The following is a 12606-nucleotide window of genomic DNA, read 5'->3' as shown; positions in this document are numbered from 1 at the left end:
ATCCATGATGCGCGCGTGGCAGCAGGCTTTTGCGTGTTTGTGCGTAAAGGCTGCGGAGGAGTGGAGGGGCAGGCCGGGCAGGATAAGTACAACCTACGAAGACGCAGAGCAGCCAGGCTCCAGGGATAGATCCAGGGAGAGGTGGTGGGCCAAGAGGAAACACGAGGGAGAAACTGTGATGGTCGTCGTCCGGCCACCCTTTGCATGCCGTTGCGATGCCCAGCTCTCCGTGGAGCGTGCAACGGCTACTGCTGGAGAGCGTCGTGCGCTCCGGCCACTCGATCCCGTACAAGGACGGAACGGGAATCCGGCCGGCCGAGGAGTCGTGCGCTCCGGCCACTCCCGTGCACGGACGGCAACGGGAATCCGGCCGCGGAGTGTCGCCGGCTGCATTCAAGGCTGTGTCGGAGAGAGATGATCGATCTATCGACGTCCCGCGCACATCGTTCGAGCGATTCCAAAGTCCGGCCCGCCACCGCAAAACTTCCCGTTCAATTTGCACGCATATGCAGGTTCGAAAGCTCTTCCCGCGCGCGTACGCTCCGGTCCACAGTTTTCAACTACTCCTGTGTGCTACCTGTCTTGCTACTCATGCATGCATGCATGCGTGAACAGGAAAAAACACATGTTACCATGACCCATCCGTGTAAACTTTGAACACTATGTAATATGCGCAAACAAAACTCCAACACTTCATGAAACAAAATAATGAAGAGGATAGGAAAACTCAGCCAAGCCACCAGACTGCCAACGACTACCGCCACAGACCAACCCATTTTTCCAGCCAAACTTTGGAACAGAAATGCGTGGCACAGACATGTAGCGGGCAGCAGCGCACGGATCCTCCACATCCGATCCAAGCTCGTAGGTCATTGACTTTGAAAAAAAGTTAGAGAATTCTCTCTAAAATTTAGCCAACATAAACCATCTTTTTTATAGGAGGGTTGACCTAAACAACGACGGCTGTATCTACTCATCGTCGCGCGCGTACTACGATTGATGGGACTGCTCTCAATCGTGCGCCTTACTAGCCGCCGTCCTTGCCTCCCCCCCACTCCCCGAGTGGCCACAAGGACCGACACCACTGGAGCCTGGATGGGGCCATGAACTCCACCCTCTCGAGCTCACAATGGGAACCATATACCCCATCAATAAACTCGCGGACGATCACCTCACGCTGAACGGTCTGGAATGATGTGACCAGAGCTCGTCATCGTCGAAGTCATCGAGCTCATTGACACTATTGGGTTCTACATCCATCCATGCCTCGGTCGTTGAATGCTGCGCCACCGACATTGTTGCACGTGCCATTGCCAGCTCGCTCGGGTGGATCTATGCCCAATGCATTAAATAGAAGGGTGCGAAGGTACGAAATGGCACTAGGCGTGCGAGGGAATCGAGTTGCGGTGTCATCCCTTATAGCCATGGCCAGCCAGGCCAAGGTGGAAACCAGAAGGGTGCACAGGCATGAAACGGCAGGGGACGCACGCAGGAAGCTAGTGGGGCGGATAAGCGAAAGGGACATGCCGACATTATCATCGCGACTTCCATAACGGTGGAAAAAAAGAATATTACAACTTTTACTATGGTTGGGGAATTTAGGAGCCCTTCAATCTGTTTAATTCGACGGTGGATAAAATAGTAGCACAGGGAAGCACTGGAAAATAAGTACTGGAAAGTACTGAAAAGTACTGGAATTATTCATTTATTTTAATTTAACAGAAGGGTAGTTATGTCATTTCGCGTTTAGATGGCATCCCTCATCTCTCTGGGCCACGGAGGCCACCCCTGTGCCATCCCCCGTCGGCCGTCGCCGCCCCTGTTCTCAGCCACGGAGGCGGCCGCCGCCCCTGTCCCATCCCCCCGTCGCCGCCCCTGTTCTCCATTCCTACCGCCACCCCGTCCCCGCCGGCTCACCCATCCACGCTCGCTCACCACCTCCATCCCCTATCTCCTGCAGCATCGCCCTGGCCGGTGGCCGCGCCGCCGTACGGGATTCGTCGCCCAGGACGACGTACACCACTCACACCTCACCGTCCGCGAGACAGGAGCTCTCCAACAACCTCCAGTTCACCCCCGTTGGACCACTGGGATGAGGCAGAGGAGGTGGTGCTGGCTGTAGCTGCCGAGCGCGGCGTATAAGCTGCGGGTGGCCAGTCCCGCCGCACGACTAGAGCGCCTCCGAGACGGCGTCCCCGGCACGGCTGCCCAGGGGTGGTGGGACGAGTAGATCGCGAGCTTGCTGATGGGAATGTACACGACGGTGGACCTCGCCAACGTTGCGTGGAAGCTGTTTGACGAAATGCCACATGGGGCATTGGTGGTGTTGAACATGACGAAATGCCACATTCGGGCCGCCGGACGACTAGACTTCGACACTACATGTCGGAGGCAGAGCGCCTCTCTGACGGCGTCCCGGTGCGGCGCCGGGGGCCGAGGAGGTGGACCCGGCGGTGTCGAAGCTGCAGGTGGCCGGGATGCCGCGTGATGCCGGCTCGATGCGTCGGAGGTACTGGAGGCGTTGAACATGATAATCAGGTGCGTCCGGTCCAGTGCAGCACTTTTTTTTGGGTTCCGTCTCTTGCAAATGTACCGATGGCCATGTGCAGTAAGAATGGTTGCTTGGCCAATGGATCAACGTCCTGGATGAAGCTAGTGTTCGTTGATTTATCCTCCTGTATCTAGAATTATAGAGCGTATAGTTTCAAACTCATTTGCTGACATTCACTACTACTGTGAATGCCATTTGCTTTAAGAATAGAACCACTGTGAAGTGTTGGTTAAGCACGAATTGATCGTACTACCTGTTGATTGCCATCTGGGCCTGATTGCCATCGACTAATTTAAGAATAAGTTTTAGCAGTAAATAATTAGGCTAAGTGTATCATGGTATCTATTGATTTATTGGACATGCATGGCATATGTTTATCTTTAATTTTTGACATTCCACAAGATTATAGAACTTGTTCTTTAGGATGTTAAATGATGGTTTTAAGGCTGATAATGAGCAGTTGAGCAGTAAACACACAATATAGCACTGTACTTGTATATTGCTCATTGCGATATGCTTATGGGTCTTCACCAAAGCTCATAATGGTTGATGACAAGGGAGAACAGAAGGAGACTAAGGCAAGTTCCGCTTAACTCGAGATTCGAGGATAATTTTGAATAACACACCAACAACACTGCAGCATTGAGTAGTCATGTAGAATAGTCAAGCCAAACAAATGGCTTACATTAAAATGTAACAACTCTCCAGATCGTTTCGAACTTAAAATTACAAAGTTTACCAGCAATATGACAAAATGGCAGAACTTAAGTATAGGCATAGATTGAAGAACATAACTGTGTCTAAATTGTCACATGCTATAAGAGCAGCTCATCTGAAACTACCCTTGACAGCCACTCCCTGTGAGTTTCATAGTTCCTTGTATGGGCTCACCTGTTGGGGCCCAGGATTTGATTTCCTGCGTGCTCTTCCCTCCACAAGCCCAGTGACAGCATCTGTGGTTAATTTATATTGATCCTTTACAGGATTAGTAGGTTTAAGAGTTTCAATCTTCCTTGGACGCCCGCGTTTCCGCTTTTGGCTGCCAATTGGCCTTGGAGGGCTGATTTCCTTTATGCTGGCATCATTTGGAGGGCTTTCTTCATTTTTGCTGGCATCATTTGGATTGCTGATTACCTGGATGTCATCATCTGCAGCATTGTCTTTGTCAAGCTTTGCCATTCTAGCTTTGTAGGCCTTCTTCTGTAGAGCAGAAACCGGTATGTTAGTTGTACTGTGCAAACATGGAAGATTTTGCTGAATTGAAAAGACAGTTGTGTCGGACTAACCAGTATAGGTTTCTCATAGGATTCTAGTCGAAGCGTGTTACAATCTGAACGTAGAAGGCTTGTACATATTTTCCAGTTGAAAATATGAATTTGTGCCTGAATGTGGTAGCAACGCATATGTTAGCATGGCGACGTAGGCATAGTAAGTAAAGGGTAGAAAATAAAATTAGTGTTCCGCTCACCTGTGTGAAATCATCGGTCATCTTTTCCCCGTCCCAATACAACATGTATTTCAGAGTGTATGACCCGCAAGAATAGCTGAAATGTATAGTTAAAGTTCAGTACTATTCTGTAGGTGGAAAATAATGTAGAATTCAATACTTACCCATCCTCCTGTTGTGGGATGTTTGTATAGCATACTTTCTTCCACTCTGTAATGTTGATGGGACCTGGTGTTTGTACCAAGCCGCCCTGGACTGCTTCTATGATGCATGTCTGAATGCACTCCACCAGTGTAGTTTCTTTGGCCTCGTCACGAATAAGCGGCAGAGAGTTGAGGACTTGAATCTCTTCTTTGTCGAAATTCAACACAAGTAGATGCCAGTGCATATTGTTTACATTGAACGGGATTCGAACCTGCCGCAAAATTAGCGCAGTCTCAGTATAGGCAAGCATTTTGATATGCAAATAAAATAAAGTTTGATGGGACCGACTAGATGAACTGTTGCATGTAGTTTGTGATTATGAAATAAGAAAGTTTGTGAAGTAGGAAAGTCAGGAAACACACATACCGTTCGGCGTCCCACACATTTTTTTGCTATACGAGCAAGCCAATTGCTTTCGCTGGGACCATGTGCCCGAGCAGTACCTCCGTATGATTGTAACAGCTTCCTGGTATCTTTGGGGTATAGAACTGATGTAGTATCAGTCTCTATATTACTAATGTGGGCATATGCATGAATAACCTGCAAAATCCGCGATCAGGCAACATGCCACCGGTTGGAATAGTTCAACGAGAAGCAATGCAAGGGGCATACCTCATCGAAAATGAATTTTTTTATGACATTTTGCTTTAGGTGATGAACTTTAAGCACCGTCTCTCCGACGTCAACTACATCAGCATCTTCGTAACTTTGGCGGAGGAAAGCTGCCACCTCTATGTCTTCGTCCGTCAACTTGTAATCATTGTCGAATACAGGCTTTGGAGATGGTGTGGTTTGGTCGGTGACATCTTTCTCCAATGGCTTGTTTTGCACCACGTGATCACCAGCGGGTGTTGTTGCAGCAGCCTGACCTGTTGATCTTGTAGATGCATCGAACGGAGGATTTGGTGATAACCTGTCGTCTCTAACATTGCCTTCTTTCTACCAAAAAAAATTGTTCATTGATCAGAAATCCATTCATATTAGCAAGGTCTAGGACTACAATTATCACCTGGACATATGCAGCCGTAAACATTGATTGCGTGCTGGCATCAACCATGCATCTGAATCTCTGTACCACAAAATACATAATATATCTATATATAGAAAGATGCTTGTAAAATTGATGTTCCAGTATAGATACCTGGAATTCCCTTTTGACCTGAAGAAGTTCGTCCTCCACCCTAGACAACCTAGTTTGAGCAGCGTTTTCAGTCCTAATTTCGCCTACCTCATCAGTCAATTCGAGAATTCTGGAGTCAATTTTGTGCTCCATGTCAAATAGTTGTCTGCCTATTTTTTTCTCGAGTTCTTGGCGATGCTTTGAGATAGTTTGCATTATGAAGTCCATCTATGACATAAATAACAACACATTGTGGATGAAGGTTAATGAGTTAGTTGAGTGTTAGCTTATCTGTGGTATTGAACAGGATGTGCCTTTGATGGACTTACTTGTTGGTTGCTTATGCCCTGATATGCTGGCTGTGCTTCATAGCTGAAATGTGCATCCGCATGCCTCTCTCCTTTTGTTGCCATGGTAGGATGAGCATTGGTAACGTTGCGCCGTCCATTCTCATGGCAAATGTTCATGACAACCTTGCAAAAGGTACCGCACATCAGTCATAAGAAATTAATAAGCTAAAATGAAATACTTATGTATAGAAAAGCACATCTCCTCGATCTGGTCCTCCAAGAGCATAAGCCGTCGTTCTTAAGGTTGCGTTGGCTTCATCCCATCGCGCCATCAGCGGAGGTGGTCTAGGAGAATAAGAAGCCGCCCCAGCACGGAGGTGCTCCCAGTACCAAACCTGCATGAAACATTAGTTAATGTGTGAGGAGTGATGCAGCATAAGGATATTTGTATGGTTGATGCATTGAACGTGAGCTACTGTTATGTCACTTACTTGCAGCAAGGGTAAATTTCCCTGAAGAGAAGTTTGATCTAGGTATTGAAATTTTAGGATGGAATCCAACAAGTGAGTGAGTGTGAAACACCCCCAGTTAAAACTGGGAATATCTGCCACATTCTCAACAAGGGTCAAATATTTGCGATCCACATAGTCATTTGCTGAGGGTGCTAAAATAGTGCCAATGGCATACAAAACAAATTTTCTAATGAAGTGATCATCAGGATCTGTGGAGCTTCTAATCTGCTTCTCAAGGACAGACACCATAAGTTTGCCGTTTGATTGGTAAGCATTAAACAAATCTGTGTTTTCTGATCCTTTTGTGCGGAGGTTTATATCCTCCCCTTGTGTCGGAAGATCCATTATTTGGGCCACGTCCGTTTCGGTTATAGGAATATCCTTACCACGGATCCAAATAGTTTTCTTATCTCTGTTGTATCGCTTGGCAATCCTCACTAGCATAATACGTCGTAGAGACGTGTTCTGCAGTTTTAGGAGTCCTGCAAGTCCGGTTTTTCCTTCAATGGCCGTTATGTGGGCAGGTGAGAAACCTTTTATGGTGTTTGCAAATCTAGTTGGTGAGCATGCCAACTTCATTCTTGCATGTCTTACACCTAGTTCCTGCAACACACATGAAATATATGTAAGACTAAAAACTCTATCTGGTCATATTTACCAAGAGATTTCAAGCAAAGTGGCATGAATATACGTCATCTGTTTCTTCTTTGAATGGTAACCCTGTGCGATCAAAACTATCAGTGGAAGTATCCATTTCTCACAATTACTCTGCAAAAAGATAACTGAACATTAATTCAGAATGGTATGAATGTTGCCGTGTACTGCTTGCATCAGTATAGTATTAATTTGGTCACACCCATCCCATGTTTACAGTTTGTGATATTTATTTATTTCAAATTTCTTGCTGTTCCCTAGAGAAAGAACTTCGAAACTTTAGTGAGCATGATTCAAGTTTACTGTTTGACACGTTCATTTGCAGTATCATTTGCAAAGTACAGAGAACATGAAAGAAACTAGCTTCGTTGATTTTAACATATTTAATTAATTTGTTCTGTACTCATTGATCTGGACTGAACAAGTACAATTAAAAGAACATTCAGTTTGCCTTCTCTTAATTTCTTGCAAAAGTTAGTACAGTTTTTTTTGCAAAAGTTACATGATTATCTTAGTTAGAGGCTTAGCGCTTCCTTCTAAGTTACCTATTTCTCTCTAGTCTGCATATGGATGCGTCTTTACATTATTTGTTGTAATTATTCTTATCCAAATTTCTTAGATGAACTCATTGGTTTACTTGGTTACTACAGTTTAGGTTGTTGTCGACTGATGGATTAGCATCTGAATCCTTAAACCGAAACTGTGCGTACAAGAGAGATGGGTTTGCAGGTGAAGAATGATGGGTGTCTCAGGTAGATGAGGAAGAACAGACAGTTGAGAAGAGCTTACAGGGTGAAGACCACACCGCTGTGGTAAGTTGCCGGAGCTAATCAGTGAGGCGGTGCGGCCGAGTGAGGTCCTGTGCCGCGTGGAGGGGAGCAATCAGAGGACGCCGGGTTGTCCTCTTGTTCATTCCGATGCGAACTTCCAGTCCTGTTAAAAGTGAGAAGAGAGAAATGGGTACGAATCGTGATGCTTGCGGGAGGCAGTTGTCATATGTCCACTCCTCACGTACTAGTATTTGTTTTGATTTGTGTACGATCGCGCTTAATGGAAGTAGTTCCTCTATTTTCGTTGATGTAAACCGTCGTCTCCACTTTGCCCGCCTATATCCCAAACGTCCTTCCAAGTCGCTCGCCCACGTCTCCGACGATCGTCGCCCAGAAGACAAGGTCGGTTTTTTTATGTAACGATATATACTCCATCGGAGCCAAAATATTATGTAACGATATAATATTACAAAAAAATAATATTTAGAATTTGGCCCCCAAAACCCATGTTTCGGCTCCTTCCTACCGTGGGGTGACCATGAGGGCATGTCCAACGGCGCGACGGAAACAGACACTGAGCGACTGTTTGTCGTCCGTGTCGATGCAAACATGGCTCAAATATGCGCCTCGGATGCATCTCTGCGGACGTCACGCGGACGGGCAAAGTGTGGCCGTCTCGACGCCCCTATTCGTCTCCTCTTCGGACTTCTGGAAGGCTTCATGGAAAATAAGACCGTGGGCCTTTTGTTTCGCCCAATCGAAGGTAGTTTGCCAGTTTTAGGCCAAGTTAGACCGTTTTTGCCCCAAAAATCCTTATTTCGGCACCTCCCGACCATGGGTCACCATGAAACACATAACCAAATTGGAAAACCCAAGCCAAAAAAGGGTGTGGCATGCCACCATGCACTAGTGTGCCAAATATATGCCCAATCGAAGGTGGTTTGCCATTTTTAGGCCAAGTTAGACCGCTTTGGCACCAAAAACCCTTGTTTCGGCACCTCCCGACCATGGGGTCACCATGAAACACACAACCAAATTGGAAAACCCAAGCCAAAAAAGGTTGCGACATGATACCATGCACAAGTGTGCCAAATATATGCCCAATCCAAGGTGGTTTGCCATTTTTAGGCCAAGTCAGACCGCTTTGGCCCCAAAAACCCTTGTTTCGGCACCTCCCGACCATGGGTCACCTTGAAACACACAACCAAATTGGAAAACCCAAGCCAAAAAAGGGTGTGGAATTCCACCATGCACTAGTGTGCCAAATATATGCCCAATCGAAGGTGGTTTGCCAGTTTTAGGCCAAGTCAGACCGCTTTTGCCCCAAAAACCCTTGTTTCGGCACCTCCCGACCATGGGTCACCATGAAACACACAACCAAATTGGAAAACCCAAGCCAAAAAAGGGTGTGGAATGCCACCATGCACTAGTGTGCCAAATACATGCCCAATCCAATGTGGTTTGCCAGTTGTAGGCCAAGTTAGACCGCTTTGGCCCCAAAAACCCTTGTTTCGGTACCTCCCGACCGTGGGTCACCATGAAACACACAACCAAATTGGAAAACCCAAGCCAAAAAAGGGTGCGACATGCCACCATGCATAAGTGTGCCAAATACATGCCCAATACAATGTGGTTTGCCATTTGTAGGCCAAGTTAGATCGCTTTGGCCCCAAAAACCCTTGTTTCGGCACCTCCCGACCATGGGTCACCATGAAACACACAACCAAATTGGAAAACCCAAGCCAAAAAAGTGTGTGGCATGCCACCATGCACTAGTGTGCCAAATATATGCCCAATCGAAGGTGGTTTGCCAGTTTTAGGCCAAGTCAGACCGCTTTTGCCCCAAAAACCCTTGTTTCGGCACCTCCCGACCATGGGTCACCATGAAACACACAACCAAATTGGAAAACCCAAGCCAAAAAAGTGTGTGGCATGCCACCATGCACAAGTGTGCCAAATATATGCCCAATCGAAGGTGGTTTGCCAGTTTTAGGCCAAGTCAGACCGCTTTTGCCCCAAAAACCCTTGTTTCGGCACCTCCCGACCATGGGTCACCATGAAACACACAAACAAATTGGAAAACCCAAGCCAAAAAAGTGTGTGGCATGCCACCATGCACTAGTGTGCCAAATATATGCCCAAACGAAGGTGGTTTGCCAGTTTTAGGCCAAGTCAGACCGCTTTTGCCCCAAAAACCCTTGTTTCGGCACCTCCCGACCATGGGTCACCATGAAACATACAAACAAATTGGAAAACCCAAGCCAAAAAAGGGTGTGGAATGACACCATGCACTAGTGTGCCAAATATATGCCCAATCGAAGGTGGTTTGCCAGTTTTAGGCCAAGTCAGACCGCTTTTGCCCCAAAAACCCTTGTTTCGGCACCTCCCGACCATGGGTCACCATGAAACACACAACCAAATTGGAAAACCCAAGCCAAAAAATTGTGTGGCATGCCACCATGCACAAGTGTGCCAAATATATGCCCAATCGAAGGTGGTTTGCCAGTTTTAGGCCAAGTCAGACCGCTTTTGCCCCAAAAACCCTTGTTTCGGCACCTCCCGACCATGGGTCACCATGAAACACACAAAAAAATTGGAAAACCCAAGCCAAAAAAGTGTGTGGCATGCCACCATGCACTAGTGTGCCAAATATATGCCCAAACGAAGGTGGTTTGCCAGTTTTAGGCCAAGTCAGACCGCTTTTGCCCCAAAAACCCTTGTTTCGGCACCTCCCGACCATGGGTCACCATGAAACATACAAACAAATTGGAAAACCCAAGCCAAAAAAGGGTGTGGAATGACACCATGCACTAGTGTGCCAAATATATGTCCAATCGAAGGTGGTTTGCCAGTTTTAGGCCAAGTCAGACCGCTTTTGCCCCAAAAACCCTTGTTTCGGCACCTCCCGACCATGGGTCACCATGAAACACACAACCAAATTGGAAAACCCAAGCCAAAAAATGGTGTGACATGACACCATGCACTAGTGTGCCAAATATATGCCCAATCGAAGGTGGTTTGCCGGTTTTAGGCCAAGTCGGACCGCTTTTGCCCCAAAAACCCTTGTTTCGGCACCTCCCGACCATGGGTCACCATGAAACACACAACCAAATTGGAAAACCCAAGCCAAAAAATGGTGTGACATGACACCATGCACTAGTGTGCCAAATATATGCCCAATCGAAGGTGGTTTGCCAGTTTTAGGCCAAGTCAGACCGCTTTTGCCCCAAAAACCCTTGTTTCGGCACCTCCCGACCATGGGTCACCTTGAAACACACAACCAAATTGGAAAACCCAAGCCAAAAAAGTGTGTGGCATGCCACCATGCACTAGTGTGCCAAATATATGCCCAATCGAAGGTGGTTTGCCAGTTTTAGGCCAAGTCAGACCGCTTTTGCCCCAAAAACCCTTGTTTCGGCACCTCCCGACCATGGGTCACCATGAAACACACAACCAAATTGGAAAACCCAAGCCAAAAAATGGTGTGACATGACACCATGCACTAGTGTGCCAAATATATGCCCAATCGAAGGTGGTTTGCCAGTTTTAGGCCAAGTCAGACCGCTTTTGCCCCAAAAACCCTTGTTTCGGCACCTCCCGACCATGGGTCACCTTGAAACACACAACCAAATTGGAAAACCCAAGGCAAAAAAGTGTGTGTCATGCCACCATGCACTAGTGTGCCAAATATATGCCCAATCGAAGGTGGTTTGCCAGTTTTAGGCCAAGTCAGACCGCTTTTGCCCCAAAAACCCTTGTTTCGGCACCTCCCGACCATGGGTCACCATGAAACACACAACCAAATTGGAAAACCCAAGCCAAAAAAGGGTGTGGAATGCCACCATGCACTAGTGTGCCAAATATATGCCCAATCGAAGGTGGTTTGCCAGTTTTAGGCCAAGTCAGACCGCTTTTGCCCCAAAAACCCTTGTTTCGGCACCTCCCAACCATGGGTCACCATGAAACACACAACCAAATTGGAAAACCCAAGCCAAAAAAGGGTGCGACATGCCACCATGCACAAGTGTGCCAAATACATGCCCAATCCAATGTGGTTTGCCAGTTGTAGGCCAAGTTAGACCGCTTTGGCCCCAAAAACCCTTGTTTCGGTACCTCCCGACCGTGGGTCACCATGAAACACACAACCAAATTGGAAAACCCAAGCCAAAAAAGGGTGCGACATGCCACCATGCATAAGTGTGCCAAATACATGCCCAATACAATGTGGTTTGCCATTTGTAGGCCAAGTTAGATCGCTTTGGCCCCAAAAACCCTTGTTTCGGCACCTCCCGACCATGGGTCACCATGAAACACACAACCAAATTGGAAAACCCAAGCCAAAAAGTGTGTGGCATGCCACCATGCACTAGTGTGCCAAATATATGCCCAATCGAAGGTGGTTTGCCGGTTTTAGGCCAAGTCAGACCGCTTTTGCCCCAAAAACCCTTGTTTCGGCACCTCCCGACCATGGGTCACCATGAAACACACAACCAAATTGGAAAACCCAAGCCAAAAAAGGGTGTGGAATGCCACCATGCACTAGTGTGCCAAATATATGCCCAATCGAAGGTGGTTTGCCAGTTTTAGGCCAAGTCAGACCGCTTTTGCCCCAAAAACCCTTGTTTCGGTACCTCCCGACCATGGGTCACCATGAAACACACAACCAAATTGGAAAACCCAAGCCAAAAAAGGGTGCGACATGCCACCATGCACAAGTGTGCCAAATACATGCCCAATCCAATGTGGTTTGCCAGTTGTAGGCCAAGTTAGACCGCTTTGGCCCCAAAAACCCTTGTTTCGGCACCTCCCGACCATGGGTCACCATGAAACACACAACCAAATTGGAAAACCCAAGCCAAAAAAGGGTGCGACATGCCACCATGCATAAGTGTGCCAAATACATGCCCAATACAATGTGGTTTGCCATTTGTAGGCCAAGTTAGATCGCTTTGGCCCCAAAAACCCTTGTTTCGGCACCTCCCGACCATGGGTCACCATGAAACACACAACCAAATTGGAAAACCGAAGCCAAAAAGTGTGTGGCATGCCACCATGCAC

At 47.2% G+C, this 12606-nt stretch overlaps 1 protein-coding gene and 1 long non-coding RNA gene across 3 annotated transcripts; one reads left to right on the top strand and one right to left on the bottom strand.

Annotated features, from left to right (window-relative positions):
* Positions 1 to 1813: 1813 nt before the first annotated feature.
* Positions 1814 to 7868, top strand: LOC124669804. The gene is made up of 2 exons (XR_006992332.1): positions 1814 to 2538; positions 7429 to 7868. It is a non-coding gene; the product is annotated as an uncharacterized LOC124669804 (long non-coding RNA).
* On the bottom strand, positions 3133 to 5177 carry LOC124669803. Of its 2 annotated transcripts, none has more exons than XM_047206349.1 (6): positions 4815 to 5177; positions 4569 to 4742; positions 4163 to 4413; positions 4020 to 4062; positions 3838 to 3933; positions 3133 to 3751 (listed from the first exon to the last, which is right to left on the bottom strand). In XM_047206349.1, the coding sequence occupies exons 3-6, from the start codon at positions 4384 to 4386 to the stop codon at positions 3419 to 3421; spliced, it is 696 nt and encodes a 231-aa protein (XP_047062305.1). In that variant the 5' UTR covers positions 4387 to 4413; positions 4569 to 4742; positions 4815 to 5177; the 3' UTR covers positions 3133 to 3418. The 2 variants fall into 2 exon arrangements, with proteins under 2 accessions (XP_047062305.1, XP_047062303.1); XM_047206347.1 differs by having other exon boundaries at positions 4020 to 4095; positions 4815 to 5176.
* Positions 7869 to 12606: the final 4738 nt, after the last annotated feature.

Source organism: Lolium rigidum, chromosome 7, assembly GCF_022539505.1.
Source record: "Lolium rigidum isolate FL_2022 chromosome 7, APGP_CSIRO_Lrig_0.1, whole genome shotgun sequence".
NCBI lineage: Eukaryota > Viridiplantae > Streptophyta > Magnoliopsida > Poales > Poaceae > Lolium > Lolium rigidum.
The sequence above is the reverse complement of the archived record's forward strand: the minus strand, read 5'-3'. Positions and strand labels throughout refer to the sequence as shown.

What these genes read in the sequence shown, in the direction of transcription:
- LOC124669803 (XM_047206347.1), bottom strand. Translation starts at nt 4,386, where the DNA reads ATGCACTGGCATCTACTTGTGTTGAATTTCGACAAAGAAGAGATTCAA. An exon ending in ATCCCACAACAGGAGGATGG is followed by an intron (nt 4,096 to 4,162) that starts GTAAGTATTGAA and finishes TATACATTTCAG; the next exon opens with CTATTCTTGCGGGTCATACA. An exon ending in CCTATGAGAAACCTATACTG is followed by an intron (nt 3,752 to 3,837) that starts GTTAGTCCGACA and finishes TCTGCTCTACAG; the next exon opens with AAGAAGGCCTACAAAGCTAG.